Source organism: Mesocricetus auratus, unplaced genomic scaffold (assembly GCF_017639785.1).
Source record: "Mesocricetus auratus isolate SY011 unplaced genomic scaffold, BCM_Maur_2.0 Super-Scaffold_100008, whole genome shotgun sequence".
NCBI classification, from domain to species: domain Eukaryota; kingdom Metazoa; phylum Chordata; class Mammalia; order Rodentia; family Cricetidae; genus Mesocricetus; species Mesocricetus auratus.
The window spans coordinates 18,439,076-18,460,182 of record NW_024429192.1 but is presented as its reverse complement, the minus strand read 5'-3'; the positions used below and the strand labels follow the sequence as shown (position 1 = coordinate 18,460,182).

Genomic DNA, 21,107 nt, shown 5'->3' with positions numbered 1-21,107 from the left:
CACTTGGAGTAACGAGTTGGTAACTGAGGTTTCGGTAATTGTATTTCAGCTGATGATCCTTTGAGAGCCTTGTTTGCTGCTGTGGTTTCCTAATGTGCCGTGCTAAGCTGGAGGCTCACTGGATAGTGGGTCCATTACCCAGCCTGGTGACCATTGAGACACAGCTCTGTTGAAATTTAATGGGATGCTTGCATAATGACCCTCTTGTTCATACTTTGATGTCATTACTTTTTGTAGCAATATTTGTATCCTGTTTTGTAGTTATTGGAAGTATACCAGTTGTTAGGAAATAGTTTTGATTCAATAAACTTAGTGACCGTGAACAGAATAGGAGATACACATTCAGTAGATAACTGAGAAATACTTCTGATTGTGCAGGTATTGTTGAGGAGTGAAGGTCTTTTGTGTATTTTCAGTTTCTATGTATTGGAAGCTTGAGTATGGAAGGAAAGATGCACGATGGCAATTGTTGCAAAGAAGTGTGAGTAAGTGCAGACTTGCTCGCAAAGCTGAGTGTACAAGGAATAAATGACAGAATTCTCAGAGTGTGGAGTTTCTCAAGGGTTGATGTGAAGGAAATACCTCACTTTTGAGCATGTTGCCATTTCCATTGAAAGTGCTTTGGTATTTGAAATTCTACAGTAGTGGAGTTTCAATATGGCAAAGTTTTATTTTCAGTAAATTATTTCGTTCTTCTTTCTTTTCCTCAGCTTCAGGGTGAATAAAATTTTGTTCCAAGCCTGTTAGCTGCTGGTTTCAGAGCTGGTAAAAATCTGTCCTCTGAACTGAAAAAAAGTAATATACTAAATATGTATGCTACTGCATTTGTCTTAGCTGGCATACAGCTATTCGTGCCTCAGTGTCTCTGTGTGTGTGAGAGAGAGACAGAGACAGAGAGAGAGAGAGAGAGAGTGAGAGAGAGAGAGGGAGAGAGGAGAGAGGAGAGAGGAGGGAGAGAGAGGAAGGAGGGAGAGAGAGAGAGAGAGAGAGAGAGAGAGAGAGAGAGAGAGAGAGAGAGAGGAAGGAGGGAGAGAGAGAGGAGAGAGGAGAGAGAGAGAAACAAGTTTTCTAAAAGTCCTTCTTGGGGCTGCTGTTGAATTTCTAACCATGTATCTTCTGATCATCAAAGGCAATTGCAAGTTATGCCACTTGATTCGAAGAACATTTGTATTTGTGTCCCTTCCTGTAATATTGAATAAGTAATTATATTTTCAGTATTTTTAATAGTAAAGCCATCTCATATTTCTAGTTTTACCTTTTATTTTTGAGACAAAAATAATTTCAAGAAAACCTTTATTTAGAGCTTCGGTTACTGTCCTGAGGGTCCTTTCATAATATTCTCTATTCTAATTTAATACTGTGTTGTATTCTGGGAAAAGGCTCAAATTATTTGCAATATAACTAGCAAAAATTCTAGATCTTTTCATGACTTGTATAATCCAGACTATTTTAGATAACAAATTTTCAAAAGAATGCCTTATGCTCCTAACTTAAGTTAAGAATGAAATTGTCTGATATCTTTTCAGTAAAAAAAAATAATGACTGTTAGAAGCTAGGTAGATGACAAGTATGGGGGCCCATATTTAAATCCCCCAAATCCACATAGAAAGCGTCTGTATAACTTGGTGCTATTGGGGTCACGGACAAGAGGATCAGTGATCCTTGCTGGCTTCCAGACTAGATCTAGATTTAATGATGGACCTGTCTCAAGGGAGTACTCTGGAATGTGACTGGGCAGGATACTGACATGAGTCTCTGGCTTTCTGCCCAATCATCAGCCCTACCACATATACAACTAAGTTGGACTAGATTACAATGCATGGTATTGGCTATCATAAATGTAATTGAGTCAAAGGAGAAACTGCGATGGTTTTGGGTCTTGGCACACACTGTCTCAGCCATGACTATGCAAAGGGTTTTGGCCAATATGAAATATAATAGTAATATTTTATACCACGGTTATTAAATTGTTTTAAACTTTTTTAAAACAGGACAAAAACAGTTTATTTCCACCAGAGCAAGATGCACTACAGTTGATCAATCAAAATATGGATCAAAAGATAAGAGGGATTTGGGTAGGTAATTATAACATAGACAGTAATACAGCATTATTAAGGCTTACAGAAACTTTTTGTAATACATGAGTACTAATTAAGTAGAAGACTCTGCAAGCATTCGGATTGCTGCAGGTGTCTAGCCTCCACACAAGATGACTCACATTAAAAATGAGGAAACCCTTGAGGTTCCTTCCTAAATTTCAGAAAGTGATTAGAATGCACTGCCATGAAGCCCCGATGGTGATGGGTATAATGCTTCTATTCTCAAGTCTGAGGATTTTATCAATGAACTCTTACCCTGTTTCCATTCCTCACATTAAAAAAAATCATTTTAGGTAGGAAAAAAAATCAATTCAATGAAAGTTACAACTCTGTCTAGAAATTCCTATTACGTGAAACTTTTTTGGTCATTCACCAGTAGGTTAGAACATGTGGGGGTGTGCAGCCGATTCCATGCAGGAAGGCGCTTCAAACCGATTAAGCCTATTCTAATAGCTGTGGACTAGGGAACTTTGAACTGTATGACTTTGAAAATTTATTTCCTTCTTTTTCAACTGGAGTTTGTATTTCCTAGGCCTATTTCTGTTTCTGTGTTGAGAATTTCCTGACTTGCAGGAGAGAATGCTATCCATGGGCTATCACGATCTTGTAGCTGTTGACTAACATGGATTATTAGCTTCAGTTTTTCTGCCGTTCAGTTGAAAGACACAGAAAACAAGTGAGGATTTTGAATGACTCCCCATTTTCTTTTCACTTTCATCTTTTTCCCTATGGATGCTACCATTATGAGTTTAGTAGCTGTGATTAAAATCAGAAGTGTATTTGGAACAGCTAAGTTGTTCAGTGTAGTTACCAGGAATCAAAATTAAAGTTAAATATTGTTGAAATTTATAATATCTCATATTATACAAAGTCCTGCTCATATGGTACAGTTTTAGAGACCGCATTCAGCAGTCACAAAAGTAGAATAGTAGGATTGTTATGTGAAGACTAATAAATTGGAGTAGGAAAAATTGGAGAGTGAAGAAGGCACTTTACATATGTATGCTATTTATATTGAAGTATTTCAAATGTAGTGCCTTATCGGTCCTTTTTGTAGAAGTTGGGAACATATAGTCACATCTTACTTTGTCACTATATGTAGTGCCTTATCGGTCCTTTTTGTAGAAGTTGGGAACATATAGTCACATCTTACTTTGTCACTATATGTCGTGCCTTATCGGTCCTTTTTGTAGAAGTTGGGAACATATAGTCACATCTTACTTTGTCACTATATGTCGTGCCTTATCGGTCCTTTTTGTAGAAGTTGGGAACATATAGTCACATCTTACTTTGTCACTATATGTAGCCCACTTTTTAAACTTATGTTTCATATTTGGCTATTAACTTTCAGTTGTTTTGGTACAAACATATTGATTTTTCAATGCTTTTAGGGACCTTCATAAGCCATTGAGAGATGAAGTCCAGTTTTGCTTAAGGAGGACAGAGAGTGAAGAATACTAATGCTGAGCTCTCACAAGTTCACCAAGAGTGAAGTGTTGGGCCAGGTGTTGTGGTGTGGCTATGGTTGGGCACAGGACTTACTTACTATTTCAGGTCCTGTCCTCAGAGAAAGCTTTTTGGGTGAGGGCACATTTGAACAAATACCTGAGGAGAAGTGAGGAAGGCATCGCAGGGCTGTGTGAGAGAGCCTGTATTGTGTTTGTCTCACGAGACAACAGTGAGACAGGAAGCCCTGTGACTGGCGAGGCCTGGCGGTGTTCTTTCTCACTTCAGACCTGCAATTCCTCATTCCCATCCTACGCTTCCTAGGTTGCTTTTCTCCTAAAACACACCGTGCAGCGTACAGTTCTAGCTTTGCATTCCAGCTTGTTGCTTCAATCCCATACTGTCCTGGCAAGGGTTCTTCCTCCTGTCTCTTCAGATCCCTTGCTTCTTCCCTCTCACATGTAAGGCACACCCTGTGACACTGAGTGTATCCCCCGGGTCTCTCCTTGTTCATCTTTTGTCTTTCAACTCTCCACATTGACATACGTCTAGGAGTCTTTGTTGGTGACAGATATAAAATTAGTTTATTAAACTAAACACAACTCCATTTCACTCTTTGAAAATGAAATCTTTACATTGTTCTTCAACTAGATTTTGAGCTAAATGATGCATTTGTAAAGAACCTCTCACCTTTGAAAATGTGTTTTATGGAAAAGTGAGTTATAAACCATGTAAACACAGAAGGTATGTGTAAAAACCAATAGGATGCATGTATTTGGGAGTTAGAAAAACATTTGCTATTATATCATGTGCTATATTTATGATTTTATAGGAAATTATTTTAGTTTGGACAGACAGTCCTTTTTGTTTGTTTGTTTGTTTGTTTTTGGAGACAGGATTTCTCTGTATTGTTTTGGATCCTGTCCTGGAACACGCTCTGTAGACCAGGCTGGTCCCGAACTCACAGATATCTGCCTGCCTCTGCCTCTCTAGGGGCTGGAATTGAAGACATGCGCCACCAACACCCAGCCTTAGTTTGCACAATCTTTAAAATGTGAATACCTGCTTAGATGACCATGTAATTTCCTCAAGTGGGACCCAAGCAGCATGTCTACTTAGCATCTCTGTATTGTTCTCACCCTGATACTACACGGAGGGTAGGTAGCAAAGAAGTTTGTGGTGTTTTCCTCAAGTCTTGCCATGGTGCAGATATGAGCATACAGTGTGCTGGTATATGGATGGAATTTCTACCAAGGCCATTTTGATTTTCAATTTACTTCTGCAGTTACCAATTCATTATAGTCAAATTAATTTTCACCTCTTTTTAATAAACACACAGAAAATGTAGTTTTCATTATACAACTGATAACTCTATGCATCTAATGTATTTGTTGTTTTATCAATCTCTGAAAAAGAAATTCAGCAAGGCTCAAGGCTGGGATATTCAGTGGTCTTCAGTATTTTCCAGAATCCCAAAGAAGTAGACTGTAATGCCAGTGAAGATTTGCTCCCCAGAGTGAGAGCAAGCAGGCAAAAAGAGCAAGCTTCCTTTCCCCATGTCCTTTATGTAGGCGGCCACCAAAAGGGGTAGCCCAGAATAAAAGTGGATATTCCTGTCTCAAAAGATCTGATTAAAAGTGGGTCTTCCCATTTCAATGTTTTAATTAAGAAAAAGAATTTGGGAGGGGAAAGGGAGTTAGAAGAAAGAGAAGGAGAGAAGAGGAGGGGAGAGGAGGACATGAGGGAGCAGGAAGATTGAGTCGGGGGAAGAATAGGGGAGAACAAGAAAAGAGATGTCATAATAGAGTGAGCCATTATAGGTTTAAAGAGAAATCTGGCACTGGGGAAATGTCCAGAGATCTACATGGATGACCCCAGCTAACAATCTAAGCAATAGTGAAGAGACTACCTTATATGTCCTTCTCTGATAATGAGATTGATGACTACCTAATATGCCATTCTAGAGCCTTCATCTGATAGCTAATGGAAGCAGAAGTAGAAACCCACAGCTAAACACTGAGCTGAACTCTGGACTCCAGTTGCAGAGAAGGAGGAGTGATGAGCAAAGAGGTCCTGACCGTGCTGGGGAAACCCACAGAAACAGCTGACCTGAACAAGGGGGAACTCATAGACCCCAGGCTGATAGCTGGGAAACCAGAATCAGACTGTTCCAGAACCCCTGAACATGGATGCTAGTTTGGATGTCTGGTTAATCTATGGGGCCTCTGGTAGTGGCTCAGTATTCATCCCTAGTACACGAATGGATGTTGGGAGCCCACTCCACATACAGGGATACTCTCTCATAGAGGGATACTCTCTAGGCCCTGCTTCAAATGATATGACAGACTTTGAAGATCCCCCATTGGAAGCCCTCACCCTCTCTGGGGAAAAGAAAGGGGATAGAATAGGGAGTTGGTGGGAGGCAGGGGAGGCAGGGAGGGAGAGGGAACTCGAATTGACATGTAAAACAAAAGAAAAAGAAAAGAAAAGAAAAACCTCACAGGTATACCTAACCGCTTTGGTTTTAGTTAATTCCAGATGTAGTCATGTTGCCAACTAACAATAGCCTTCAGGAGGAGAATTACAAAAAAAAAATCACATTACCCGTTATTAAAATTACATTTACTTACTAATTCCTCAAGTAGAATGATACTGATTTGGTATTAGTAGGTCATAGAAGTCTTCTCTGGTGATGGCCACATTGTTGTCACACTATGGGGGAAGAAAAGCATCTTCATGGTGTAATGAGAACACAATGAAGTAAATGCTATTATAATAGCCATACCAGTAAGGAGGCCTTTGCGTGTGCTGGAAGAAAGTGTCAGCCAAGGACTGATGGTATCTGGTCTCAGCTAACCTCTTCCATCATTAAAATGTGCTGTTGCCCAATGCCAGCAGAGGCAAGCTTCCCATCTGCACTACAGGTGCCCCTATCTGTCCACCTCCTGAAGGACTGGAGATGTGGAGGGAGACAAGGGGAGCAGGAACAACTGAGTGTGATCCTTCCTAGCCCAGGAAGTGTTACCTTTCATTTCAGGGCAAGGAACAAGTGTCTCTCCTTGCAATGCTGGAGGGCAAGGCGGATGATATGAATTGTGTGTCTAGACAAGGATCAGAAAGCAGGACTTGCTGGCTTGGACCACAGTAGGGAGGACAGGTCTAACCAGAGCTGTGCTCTGCTGGCGTGTGTCTTGGCCTCATCACAGGGATGATTGGCACACAGGGCTTGTAGCAATGTTTCTTGACATCTGTCTCCTGTTGGTCAGGTGGTTATGATTTATGTTTGTCAACTGGATTATAAAAACCAGATTACAAGAGCGCCAATCCTATCCAGCTGACAGTCTCTTGTAAGATACATTTGCATTAATGTGGCACACTTTTGATTTCATGACTCCTTTAAACTCACAAACTTATGATCGACTTCAAAGAGCTTTCATTAACATAAAGTAGAAAATTTTCCGAGTTAGAACTTAAAATTCAGACAAGCTTAGAAAATTAATTCTTACTAAAATAGCAACTTATTTTGTTGATATAAGCATTTTGTGTAAATATTTTTCTGAAACAAATTAGCAAAATGGTATATGCATTTCTCCGCTGCAGGCGTTGTAGAAGAGTTGGGGGTCTCAGATCTGTGATAGAGGGTTTACATTCTGTTGGAATAAATTTCTGTGGTTCTGTTTTGTGAAGAAAATCTGGCTTTTTACAAATGTTTATTTAGGCAAGGGAGGAGTTTTTAAATTTATATTCAAATAATTAGGAATATTTTGTTTAATATACTGAAATTCAGTGGTTCCAGTCACATTGGTGTCAGTGATAATTGGTGATTATCAGTTGCCTTTCAAGTGGCGCTGTTATATATTAAAATCTAAAATCTACCGATGTCTTGCTATTTGAATGAATCTGTTACCCTTAAATGATGTGAAACTACATTGATAATTGTAGTTCCATCTACATTATGAAAGAATACTATGCTAAAATATCAAATTTGTTAGCAACTGGTGAACTGGTTTTACCAGAAAAGGCTTTACATTCTGAGAAACTATCAGGATCATGGTAGATGAAACTTTTTTCAAAATTCTGAGCATGGATGAAAATTACCAGTTAGTCTTTAACAACAGTTGCTCTGCAATGACTGATAAAATAGAAGTTCAGGTATTCATACTTTGTAGTATGCCATTTGTTCTTTCAACCAAAAACTGGTATTCTATGAAAAATACTAACTTTGCAACTCCCGCATTGGGCAAACACGTATAACATGCTTTGCCACACAAACTGTGCGTTTTTAGTAATTAATAATTTAAAAACCTTGTTAATCAAGATTCCGTGTTTAGTAAAATTACCTTTTCTGATCAAAGTTATAATTCTTAAGAGAAACTGAATTAAAAGAAACAGTATGTGTTTATTTCTAAGTAATAACAGGAATTCCATTGTGGTACTGATGCCTCAACTTGCGTCCGCAGTGCAAATATTAATAGCAACAGTCGTGTCACTGTCCATATTATCGTGATTGTATTCTTTACCTACGGAGTTTCTCATCCCTTCTTTATAGTGTCTTGAGGGATGAATAGATCACTTAAAAAGTGGAGTGTGAGACAAACACACACACACACACACACACACACACACACACACAATGGGGTTTAAGAAATGAAAGACTTAGGCCTGGAGCCTGTGTACCATTCTCTGTTCTTATGCTATTATTCACATTTCCCAGCACTGGGGGGATAGGTCAGAATACACCACCTTGCTTATCGTTTGCTTTTGTGTGATTTCCAATCCGTAGATGATGGAAGAGTGTAAGTATAATTAATTGCTGTTTCTCAGGGACTTTCTAGTCAGCCATGAAACATCAAATATGCTTGGTAATTTTAAAGAAGGAATTGAATCTAAAGGATTAAGAGTTGACAAACCTCATTGCAGGGAGCTGAGGGAGGGATGGTGAGCTCAGTGACTGCAGATCCCTGCAGGACTGAGCATCACAGTGCTTTAACCCCTCTGCCACACCAGAAAACCGCCCAGGGTGCCTGTGATCAAAACTGTACCGGGACTTTGGCTTAGGGGATGGACAGATACCTAAATGAGTAACCTCCATGGCTTCACCTAGAGACTGGAATGCTAATAGAATTCCCTTTTTGCTCTGTGAGTGACTTTCTTATGGCTGGACATTTGGCTATTGGAGTACTATTCTAGAACAACCTCTATATGTCCATTGAGGACACTGGAAAAAGCAGAAGCAGCAGGAATATGGCTGCTCCTTTGCTTCTGCTCTCAAAGTCTCCCTTTAGTGATGGTATTGCCATGTTACAAATCTTATTCATAATCTTTTTTTTTTTGGCACGCAAATATGGAAGATAGGTTTATTTGTTTTGTAATGAAAACACAACAGACAGATGTGGGAATGGAATGAGGATCCTGTTCCTAGAGCTTGGCTTTCTGCTTTTCTGTGGTTTTTCTCAAATTGATATCCTCTTCCATCATTGCCCAGGCCCTGTTTAAATTACTGAGAGGGCTCTTGTTTTGGGATGCATTTCGTATCACCTAGAGCTAGCCTGTTTTCTGTTACCAAGTCTGGACTGGGCAGCTCTGCCTCATAATTCTTCTTTTAGCTCTCCCTTCCTTATAGCTCCACCCTCCTTAGCTATGTCTGGGTGTAGATATCTTGTCACCAGTCTTAGGAACTTTGTAATTGATGGCTCGTGAGTGGTCCCATCATTTCAGCGACTGTACTCTGTGACTGTGTACTGTATGTTCGGCCTATTTTCCCAGACGTGATTCTAGGAAAACTTATTAGGTTTTTTAAGAGGTTTTATTGTATTTAAGGACATTATAAAAAATCTTTCTATGGTACCTGTTTCTAATATTTTAATAGTTCTTGTATGCCAATGTTGAAGAAAAATGTAGCTAACAATAAAAGTAGACTTTTGCAATTATCAATATCCATTAGTATTCCCTCAATAAAAATTGAATTTTATAATTCAATGATTAAAATTAAGGTAGCTTTCCCCATTTTGTCCTCTGTTTTTTCATCATGGAATATTAACATATTTATAAATTATGTGCAAACATGAGGATAATTCCAATTACATATTTTTTTCATATTTGACTGATTCCTCTGCATTGCAGAACTTCATTGAGCAACCTTTATTGATGGTGATAATAGTTGTGGGTTTTATTCATTGGATACAGACGTAGAACTTATAGTGTTCAAGCTCTTTTTTAAGAAATGGTGCTTATTTTGCTTTTTACTGGTAAGCCATATTCCCAGCAGGCTTACTGCTTATTAGCTTTCAAAATGAGATTGCATAGTGAACAAATAAATGCCAAGATTTTTCTTCTCTTTATTTTGCTAGACTTTTATAGAAGAAACTATTGAGTTACCAATGATAGTTCATGGTAACCGTGTTTGGATTTTTACAGATATATTCATGCTTATAAAGCAGGGAATTAACGTGGTACTGACTTTTGGTTTGTCCATGTTTATTGGGCAAGAGTCTCTGTGGGAAGGAGTTCATTTTCGTTTGTTTGCCTTCGTTTTGAGAAAGCCAGTTTTGCTTTACAGATGTCATCGATCTCACTGGAGATGACAAAGATGATCTTCAGAGAGCGATTGCTTTGAGTTTGGCAGAGTCAAACAGGGCATTCAGGGAGACTGGAATAACCGATGAAGAGCAGGCCATCAGCAGGTAAGCATGCGCACAGCATGAACATGTCAGTCCATCTATGCTCCAAAGGGAAAGACAGACTTGAAGTGCAGTAAGGAAGACATGCTTCAGCCTAAGAAAATCACTGATGTGGACCTGTATTCCTTTTGCATTTTATGTAATCAAATTTCATTTAGTTCTGAACTTTTAAAATCTTTTTTAATTAGGGAGCTCATAATTTTGTCACAAATTTATTTCTTTAATTTTTTTGTTTCCTTTTGTTCTTTTGAACCTACTGTCTAAATTCACCTTTAGGAATTTATCATACAGGAGTCAGGTGTTCTTTTTGTTGTTGTTGTTTGTTTGTGTTTTGTAATAAGCCAAAGGTAAATGTTTTTTACTTCATTGGACATATGGCATATAATTACTTTGGATAGAGATACTTATTAATGCATTTGTCTGTATAATCATGTTCGTGTGTGCTTGTTGTGGAGGCTAAAGATTATAAAATGTATACTTGTAAATGTTATTTTTTCTAAGTGCACATATACTTTTGATTACTTCAGTTTATATAATCATATTAATATGAAACTATCTAGAAGATTACATCCCAGATTAGTGTCTATAATTCTGTGTCATGCGTTTTCTTGGTGTTTTGGTTGTGAGCTTAGCTTTTTTTGAAAATTACTGTTTATTGGGTTTATACTTAAGTTGTCACCTTACAAATTTATATTGTTGGAGTATGATTCTTTTCTCCAGTTGTAATTTCTGCTACTTATTCACTTGTTCATTTCTTTGGAATTGATGAGACAGGGTCTTATTGTGTATCTGATTGTGACCTTGAACTCATGACCCTCCTTCCTCTGCTTATAAGCGTGTGCATCAAAGAGTGACAGGAACATTATATTTACCTTGTTATTTTATTTTTTTTCAGTGCTGTGGATCAAACCTATGGCATTGACCATGTCAGACCTAGCTTTTAACAGTTGAGTCCCTTCCAGCCTGTGCCAGTGTTTTCTAGTTAAAATAATATATACCAATTTAAGTTGCATACTGGTTAATATTGGAGATAGCTCTAAAAAAGGTATGAATAGCCAATTTCATCAGAATGTGGTCACAAAAACCTAGCTGCCGTATCTTTGGTTAACACCTCCATGTGGTCCCTTGCTGCAGTCAGCAGACAAGCATGAGAAATGTGAGACTTCTGCCAACACATGGCATCCATTTTTTAGTGTGCCTTGTAATAGGGTATGAATACTATAAACTAATGACAAATAGTGTAGTAATTTGAATGTATAAATACGGTGTCACAGTTACTGAGTGCTTTGTACTGGGCATAACTGTAAGTAAGGTAGTTTTAAGGACTGGAAAGACAGGTTTGTTCCTACTGGCATCATCACCCTTGCTACTATGTTATAACACTAGGCCACTAGGCAAGGGAAATTTCATCTCCATTGTGCTTCTTGGGACCACTCTAATCTGGTCCAGATTGTCACTGTGTGGCTCCTTGATGTACGTGTGTGTGTGTGTGTGTGTGTGTGTGTGTCTGTCTGTCTGTCTGTCTGTCTGTCTGTCTGTCTGTGAGTAGTTAAGGATTGTGACTATTGTTAATCTGATTGGCATTTTGTCTTTGAAGTTTTCTTAGGAAATAATCTGCATGTCACTGTATCTGTTGGCTATTGACATTGCCATGTTCTTTTTTTTTAAAGCTTTCTTTTTTATTGTGTCTTTCACATTGTGCATCTCCATTCCATTCATTTCCCCATCCCTTCGTATCCACCCTCTGCCCTGGCAACCTCCCCACCAAAATGAAAAAAAATTTAATACATTAAAAAACGAGAAAAAATATCATCATGGATGCTGTAGTGTGACAGCGAGTCACACAGCAAACCCTTTTATCCATATATTATTACTTGCATGTGTTGTGCTCATTGTAGAGAGTCACTGGTCTGGTTCTAGACCTCTGGTTTCTGCTGCACTATTGATGCTGGGCCCTCACTGGGACGCCACTTGGCTATCCTGTTGTTTTCCTGTGCCATGGAGATTCTGCAGAACTGGTCCCTTCATGCGCTCCAGCAGATCACAGATGGGGTGGATGTTGGTCACCTGAACCCTGGCTCTGGCCTGGGTAGTTGCAGGGTTGGTTAGCCTGACAGCTCTCCCTTGTAGTTCCCACCAGGGTGAGCTTTGCTGCATTGCCTTGGCTAGTTCACCCCTTGCAGCCATGTGCAAGAGGAGGGACCAGTTGTGCTTTTATGTCCTCAGGGTTGATTCTCCTATGCCTACACCTTCAGGGCCAGCTCTACTCTGTTGCCCAGGCCTGGCATGGGGGCCACTCGCCCTAGTGATGTAGCTGATGAGGGGCAAGGACAGCTCTCCTGCTCTTACGACCCCAGGGCCAGCTCTCCCACCTGCCGCGGGATTGATGGGAGGGCTATGGAGTTGGAGAGGCCACTGCCATGCTCTTAATGGCTTCTAACTGTCAGTGTCACTTCTAACGGTCAGCGTCATTACTTCCCAGAACATGGTAGAGTGGTGTAACACATCCTTAAAGTTCACCCACCACATGAAGTTGCTTAGTGTATTCTATAATAGTGTAAACCTTTTTCAACACTGTATTTTCATTTCTTAAGAGTTCTTGAAGCCAGCATAGCCGAGAATAAAGCATGTTTGAAGAGAACACCTACAGAAGTTTGGAGGGATTCTCGAAACCCTTATGACAGAAAAAGACAAGATAAAGCCCCGGTTGGACTCAAGAATGTGGGCAACACGTGCTGGTTTAGTGCTGTTATCCAGGTAAGGCTTGAGATCCAGCTCGTAGTCAGTGCCTGAGGAGCAATGGTGTGGGCTGTGCTGTTTCTTGTGTATTTTAGCGGATGTTCAAGCAGGATTTTCCTACATGTGGTGTAAAGCGGCTTGATTTCAGAACCTCCTAGTCCTTCTTGTCTTTAGTTCCCAGTGTGACTTTTTTGTCCTCTGTTCTTTGTTGTAGATGGATTCTTGCTTTATAGTACAGAGATCTGCTACTTTGGCTTCTGAGGGCCGGGGTTTGAGATGTCGCGTCTGGCTAATTAAACATTGCATTGTCTTAAAACAGCCCCATTTTAAAAACAAATGTAATTTTCAAACAAGCTCTTAATAGGTAGCTCAGGCTGACCTCAGGCTCCTGAGTGCTAGGGTTACAGGTGTGTAGCCTGGTTCTACTAGTAAGCTTTCAGTAGAACACAGGTTAATACCTTCCATTTGTGTAAGATTAGTTTTTCCTGCTTTCTTGCCATTAATAATTGCTACTACTTTTTTTTTGGTATTTCTCTGAAAGTTTAGATAATAATTGTAACCAAGGTAGGACATTAGAATTAATGCTTTTGTGAATCAGATTTATTTATACATAAGGTAATATTTATAAAATATACTATTACAGTCACAATTACAAATTGATTCTTTAAAGAGGCAGTTTGCTTGAGACTGGTGTTGATGTGCAGATAAATGCATCACCGTACATATGTTAGAATGCTAAAAAGAATAAATATTGATAAACCAAGATTAACACATTTTATTTTTACCTTAGAAAGTCCTTGTGGAATGTTTTGTTAGCTTTCTCCAAAGCAGAAGATGTTTGTAAATACACATACCCACTATCTTCTCAACTAGGAATAATTTTTTTGGTAATATGTTTAGTGTGATCTCTGATTTTTAGCTTTTTATATAATAATGACAGTTGTCAAAACTCTTATTTTCTTAGTATGAATAAACAAATTTCAAAATTTAAATGAAAAATTCTCTAAATTAAAATGTAGCTTAATTGTTTACTGTTCCAAATAAGGACATAAAAGTCATTGGGCATGTGTGCCATTTGCTATTATACTATTTCGAGTCACCCAGGCATTACAGTTGTGTCTTAGGATCATCCTTGTAGATTGTTTCTTTTTTCTAGTGTATTAGTGAGGTTCTATTCATGGCATAGTTTAGACGTTTTGGACCTGCTGTGATCCCAGTGTTCCTGAGTGTGTGGATGAGCTCCCTTATTCCTAGCACAACGTGGACAGTGACCTCTCCTTTGTCTGGCAAGGAAGTCCCTACACATAACCAGCATTTCATATCTAGTTAAATGCACATCATTTCTGATAATACTCACTGGAAATTCCCATTTGAAGTGATAACTTACAATTAACAGAGCCATGGAAACCCTGTTTTATGTTAATAACTTCAAATGCAATGAAATAACCACCTACCCTAAGTTCACTAGATGACCAAGCTTGTGTGTGCGCGCGCGCGCACGCTCGCCCGCCCGTGCGCGCGCGCGCGTGTGTGTGTGTGTGTGTGTGTGTGTGTGTGTGTGTGTGTGCTGAGGGAGTGTGTGCATGTGAGTGTATGTATGTGTGTTTGTGTGATAGGAACATACTGGAAAAAATTTACTTTTCTTAATAGAAAGTAGTAATTTCATTAGTTTAAAATTTGTTATTCTCTGACAGCAAATTTAGCTACTGAAGAACATTTGACTTCTCTAGCAGAAACCTAAATACCAAGGACAAATAATCTTCCTGTTTTAGAAGTTTAGGCTATCACAACCTAACAAAAGTGACTTTTAGGGAGACATGAAGCTTCATACTGTAGAAATGTGTGAGTAGAAAACATCAGAGTTCACTTGAATTTGGGTTTTCACTGTTTAGTTATTAGACTCATTTCTATTTCCATTTCTGACATTGCTGAGTTCTCAGGTGTGAGCTGAGATGTGACTATTTACTTAAAAATGGAACTTTTCACTACAAGTTGTCTCCATTAGCACCTGAAGCTTTTATAGGAATTTGCAGAGTTTCTTGGAATTCTTCAAAGGGTCATGAATGCTCTGCACAGTTTCAATTGCAGACTATCCCAGGGTCGGAGCTCACAGTTTATGTGAGAGCAGATGAAGGCAAGTGTGTCATCTCCTCAGAGCAGCAGAGAGCAGCAGCTGCTTCTCAGAGGACAGGCACTTTCAAGTGGAGAATTCCTTACTGTAAATCTGGAGAAAACAGTTTATTTCCTTGCACTCCCATACCAAGGGGGATTCTTACGCTCAGAAACAAGGAAAACCCGGCAGTGGGAGTTCATAGCATCGCAGTGGCGTTCTCATTCCTCTCTGGCAGGGTCCTCTTTAAAATCCCTCACAAGAGTGGTCCTTAAGCTCTGTTCTGTCCATTTCTACAATTCTAGTCAAGCATCGTCCTCTACCGCTGTACTATCAGGTGACTTTCCAGTCACCGTTTCTCAAGGTTGTCACCTTGCCGTCACCATAGTAGAGTGTAGCAGCATTGCTATTTTATTTGTCTTGAAGTGCTCCAGTGAGTCCTTGCTGTGCCTCGTAGTCGTCAGCTGTGTTTATCAAGAGCTGATTGAAGTTTGATAACTTCTCTTCCTGCTGTTTCACTAACTCAGAAGCGCTGCTCTTCTGTATCCCTTTTCCCTGACTGATGTTCTTACTCTTGCTACTGCTCTAAGCTCTAGTTTGGGCTCTGGCTTTAAAATGCGGCCTCTCTTGCAGATTCTCATCCGCGGCTTTACCTGTGGCTCTTCTGCAGGATATCCTCCTTTTACCCTATTAATCTGCAATCATATGATCATTCTCATGGAAGAAGAGAGTGCACATTTTAAACGTCCTTTCTTGTCTTTCCTCTAGTGTTGTTCATGCCATGGGTAATCTGTATTTAGTAAATGTGTGAATAAATGAGCTGGACCAATGGCGAGATCCCTTCTCAAAGAAACAAAAATAGTAAAACAGGAAAATGAATTATTTTATCTACTAATAATGTTTAATTAAAAAACTTCACTGGGTGTGGAGGTGCATACCTTAATTCCAACACTCAGGAGATGGAAGCATGTGGATCTCTCTGAGTTGTAGTCCAGCCTAACTAAGGCCAGCCAGGGCTATACTTAGGACACTGTCACAAAACAAAAATGAACAAGAAAAAAGAAAAAGAAGGGATTAAAATAAATCATCACAGATTCCTTTTTTATAGTTTCTATTAGAAATTGATTTTTACTATTCATATTTTGCTTTCCAGTCCTTCTATTTGTCTGACTTTTTTTTTAAAGACAGGTGGTGATCCAGGTTTACCGAAGTTTATGTTTTAAAATTATTATTTATTATCATTATTATTATTTGTTTTTTTGAGACAGGGTTCCTCTGTTTAACAGCCCTGGTTGTCCTTGAACTCTTTGTGGACAAGGCTTACCTGTAACTCGTAGAGATCCTCCTGCCTCTTTCTCCTGAGTGCTGGTATTAAAGGTGTGCCACAAATGCCTGGCTTTTTTTTTATATAATTTGTTATCGTTGATTTGTGGTGCTGCTTTTATGTTCTATAAAGTTAGCCACTGTGTATTTCATAAAATTTCATTTTCAGTTTATATCTGTACAAAATGTGACTCAAGAAAGGACTAGAGCTGCATGGTAAAACTTGTAAGAATGGATCCATGTGTGTAAAATAGTAATAAGGAGAACCTTACAGAGATGATCATGATATATGTGTGTAAAATATTAATAAGGAGAACCTTACAGAGATGATCAGGTGAATTGGTTTATTAAGTGTGTTTTCTAGTATGTACCATTGTACACTTCATTTTGAACAAATGTTAGGATGTTACTAGATTACAAAGTATCTTTCAGCAAACACTCAAGGTCATCCTGTGTGGCTGCTGATGGAGCTCAGGGGTAGAGAAAGTCTAAGGCCTTGATTCTGTTTCCAGCAGCTAAAACGCCACCAACAAAACCCCATCCCATGCTAGAAAAACCTTCGTGTCTGTCCTACTATGTACTTTTGCATTATTCCATTTTTTTAAAGTTATACATTTCTCTCCTAGGTTGTGTTTTCTTGGCTATCAAGAGAATGTATAATATTTGTGTCTTTGTCACCTAGAAACTGATGAATATATTGATTTGTACTCAATTTTTGTAGGTAAAAATGTGAAATAGAACACATCTAAAAACTTTTTCATTGTATTTTATCCATTTTAAGAAAACATCATGTTCATGACATAGTAACTTAAATAGCTTTTAATAATGCAATACTCTGTATTTTTTAAATGGTGTTGTATAATTGTGTGCTTTGAATGTAGGATATATGTTATTTAGGAAGAATAATATATTGGTACTGGATATAGCATGGTGCGTGCCTTGCATGCACAAGGCCTTGGGTTCAATTCCCTACAACTCCTATCCAAAAATATATTGAAAATTAGAATACTATTTTAAAATATAAAAATACTTTTGTCTAGGAGAAAATAGGCATTCTTTTGCTAATTGCAACTATTCTTTATGTAAATAGTCTAGTTGTCAAGAATGAGTCTTTGTAACAGTGATATTCACATTCCCATTAATAGAATGTTCTCTTAGATATCTTAAATTGTTCTTTTTCAGTCATTATTCAATCTTTTGGAATTTAGAAGATTAGTTCTGAATTACAAGCCTCCATCAAATGCTCAAGATTTACCCCGAAACCAAAAGGTAAAATTATAAAAGATTTTAAAAGCCGAGAACTTACTTTATAGTCTTTCTATTCTCTTTAAGAATTTTGGGAGCACTTCTGTCATCCAACCTGAAACTGTTCAAATTTCAATGTTATACCATTAATCTCTATTACAGTAGCTTCTTATCCTTTTTTCTATATATCATAAATGTGAATTTTCTTCCTCAGTGTGTCACAATAGCATACCAGTTCAATGTGGCCAGTTTAGGCCTCCTCACCCGTAGGGCTGTCCAGTTGTAATACATCTGCAGGCTACATTTTACACTTGAAGGTCTTTCCTTAAATTACTCCTCAGAACTACTGTCAATGTCAACATTTCTTTTCACTTGATCACCTAGAAGAATCCTTTAAAATTCAGTTATGTGCTGTGCTCCAGCACAAACCTGTCCCTTCTATGCTGGAAGTTAGTGTTGGGCAGTTTGAAGTTGAAGAGAGCAGACTCCAGGGTCTGATGCTTGGGTTTAGTCATGGGACTAAAGCAAGTCACATTTCTTTCTGAATCTCCTTATCTGTTATATAGACAGTAACTGTAATTATTTCCCAGAGAAGCTGAAGAGATTAAATGAGACAAACATGTAGAGACCTTAGTAAAGTGTCTGTTATACAGTATTCCTGGCTATTTTCAAAGAAAGTTTTAATTTTTATAAATTTTATAATTTTAATAAAAATTGGGCTGATTTGCATACATACATTTATACTTAGTGGAAGAAAATTGTTGTCGGGGGGATGATGTGCTTTGGGGCAGGTATCAGGTCATCTGTAAAGAACCCATGGCCTTAAAGAGATGGGCTGCAGAGACAAAGGAGTTTTGGGTTTCAGTGATGTACGGAACTTTCTGTGACCCATTGTTACAGTGATAAATTATTAAGTTACATTATCGTTTTAGTGTTTAATTTTTAAAACCACTTTTTCTGCAAATAATGAAACATTTATAATGCACACTAGAGGAAATAAAACCTGAATTACAGCCAACATTTAAGCCGTAATCTCTGGGCTGGGTCAAGCTAAAGAACAACTACTTTTTAAAAGGAAATCAAGGCAGTTTAACAACTCCATACTGCTAGAGAAACTGCACGAACATCTTCAAGAGGAAGTCTTTACAGGACAGTTTGGACCGCTGCCTCTCTGTATCACATGAGTATCATCAGTCCACCCTTCTCATGTCTCAGTAGAGGGCAGGTGTAATTTACATGCCCTTAGTTAGAATTACTTTCAATTGTGTGTTTATGTGTGCTTACCTTTTGTTTCTTTCATTTACTGTTTTATACAACTTCAATCTCTTACTTTCATAGTCTGAATAAGATCAAATCAGTTTATAACTTCTTAAATAGTGTTCATATACTTGTGAAGTCCTTAGTATACTCAGCTGTGTTAGACGAGTTGTGTAATGAGTGCATGCTAGAGAAGTTTGTAGTGAGCCGTTAGTGGCATGTGTAGTGATCTCACGCTAGTGGAGTGTGTAGTGATCTCATGCTAGTGGAGTGTGTAGTGATCTCACGCTAGTGGAGTGTGTAGTGATCTCACGCTAGTGGAGTGTGTAGTGATCTCACGCTAGTGGAGTGTGGAGTGATCTCACGCTAGTGGCGTGTGGAGTGATCTCATGCTAGTGGAGTGTGTAGTGATCTCACGCTAGTGGCATGTGTAGTGATCTCATGCTAGTGGAGTGTGTAGTGATCTCACGCTAGTGGAGTGTGTAGTGATCTCACGCTAGAGCAGTGTGTAGTGATCTCACGCTAGTGGAGTGTGTAGTGATCTCACGCTAGTGGCGTGTGGAGTGATCTCACGCTAGTGGAGTGTGGAGTGATCTCACGCTAGTGGAGTGTGTAGTGATCTCACGCTAGTGGCGTGTGGAGTGATCTCACGCTAGTGGCGTGTGGAGTGATCTCACGCTAGTGGAGTGTGGAGTGATCTCACGTTAGTGGAGTGTGGAGTGATCTCACGTTAGTGGAGTGTGTAGTGATCTCACGCTAGTGGAGTGTGTAGTGATCTCACGCTAGTGGAGTGTGTAGTGATCTCACGCTAGTGGAGTGTGTAGTGATCTCACGCTAGTGGAGTGTGGAGTGATCTCACGCTAGTGGAGTGTGGAGTGATCTCACGTTAGTGGAGTGTGTAGTGATCTCACGCTAGTGGAGTGTGTAGTGATCTCACGCTAGTGGAGTGTGTAGTGATCTCACGCTAGTGGAGTGTGGAGTGATCTCACGCTAGTGGAGTGTGGAGTGATCTCACGTTAGTGGAGTGTGTAGTGATCTCACGCTAGTGGAGTGTGTAGTGATCTCACGCTAGTGGAGTGTGGAGTGATCTCACGCTAGTGGAGTGTGTAGTGATCTCACGCTAGTGGAGTGTGTAATGATCTCACGCTAGTGGAGTGTGTAGTGATCTCACGCTAGTGGAGTGTGTAGTGATCTCACGCTAGTGGAGTGTGTAATGATCTCACGCTAGTGGAGTGTGTAGTGATCTCACGCTAGTGGAGTGTGGAGTGATCTCACGCTAGTGGAGTATGGAGTGATCTCACGCTAGTGGCGTGTGGAGTGATCTCACGCTAGTGGAGTGTGTAGTTAGGGCACGCTAGAGCAGTGTGTAGTGAGTGCATATTAGGAGTGTGTAATGATCTCACGCTAGAGCAGTGTGTAGTGAGTGCATATTAGGAGTGTGTAATGATCTCATGCTAGAGCAGTGTGTAGTGGCACATATGTGTTAGAGGAGTGTGTAGTGAGTGCGTGCTGGGAGTATTTAATGAGCTCACGCTACAGGGGTGTGTAATGCACACATTAGATGATGTATAATGAGTATATGCTAGAGGAGTGTGTAATACGTGCATGCTAAAAATATGTGTGATGAGTGTGTGTTAAAGGAGTGTGTAATGATCTCATGCTAGTGGAGTGTGTAATGAGTGCATGCCAGTCGAGTGTGTAGTGAGCACATGTGTGTTAGAGCAGTTTGTCATGAGTGCATCCCAGAGAAGTGTGTAGTGACGAATGTGCAACTAGTGAATCCAAGAGGAGTGTGCAATGACATATGCTAGAGAAGTAAATTCTTGCAGTGACACTTACCATTTCCATTCTTTGAAAGAGCTTTATGCAGAAGAATATTGTGAAAATTTGCATAAGGAGTGATAAACGATGGGCTTTCATATGGCATGGTAACAGCAGGAAACTGTGTGTGATGCCTTAAAACTGGTGTTGCAATTATGGGCAATTGCCAGTCACTGGTCTATGCTAAATCCACTTGAGATAATGAAAGATATTTTCCATTTTAAAGGTGTAAATATAGCATTTGTCATTTATTTTACTAGTGAATTTACACTGAACTCATGACATAATTACTGTTACACCGAACTTGAAAACCAATGTGTTAAGATACAGATTACACCTGGGATTCGTTTAATCATATGACAAAGACACCATTTGTGTGCACTGCTA

At 39.2% G+C, this 21,107-nt stretch overlaps 1 protein-coding gene across 3 annotated transcripts in view; it reads left to right on the top strand.

The window, feature by feature from the left end:
- The window catches only part of Usp25 (ubiquitin specific peptidase 25), a 98,083-nt gene that overhangs the window by 27,351 nt on the left and 49,625 nt on the right, over positions 1-21,107 (top strand). For all 3 annotated transcript variants that reach the window (XM_021226083.2, XM_040750568.1, XM_005068216.4), the window contains exons 4-6: positions 10,105-10,228; positions 12,820-12,982; positions 17,580-17,666. In XM_021226083.2, coding sequence (XP_021081742.2) covers positions 10,105-10,228; positions 12,820-12,982; positions 17,580-17,666 — 374 coding nt within the window. The remainder of the gene's footprint in view (positions 1-10,104; positions 10,229-12,819; positions 12,983-17,579; positions 17,667-21,107) is intronic.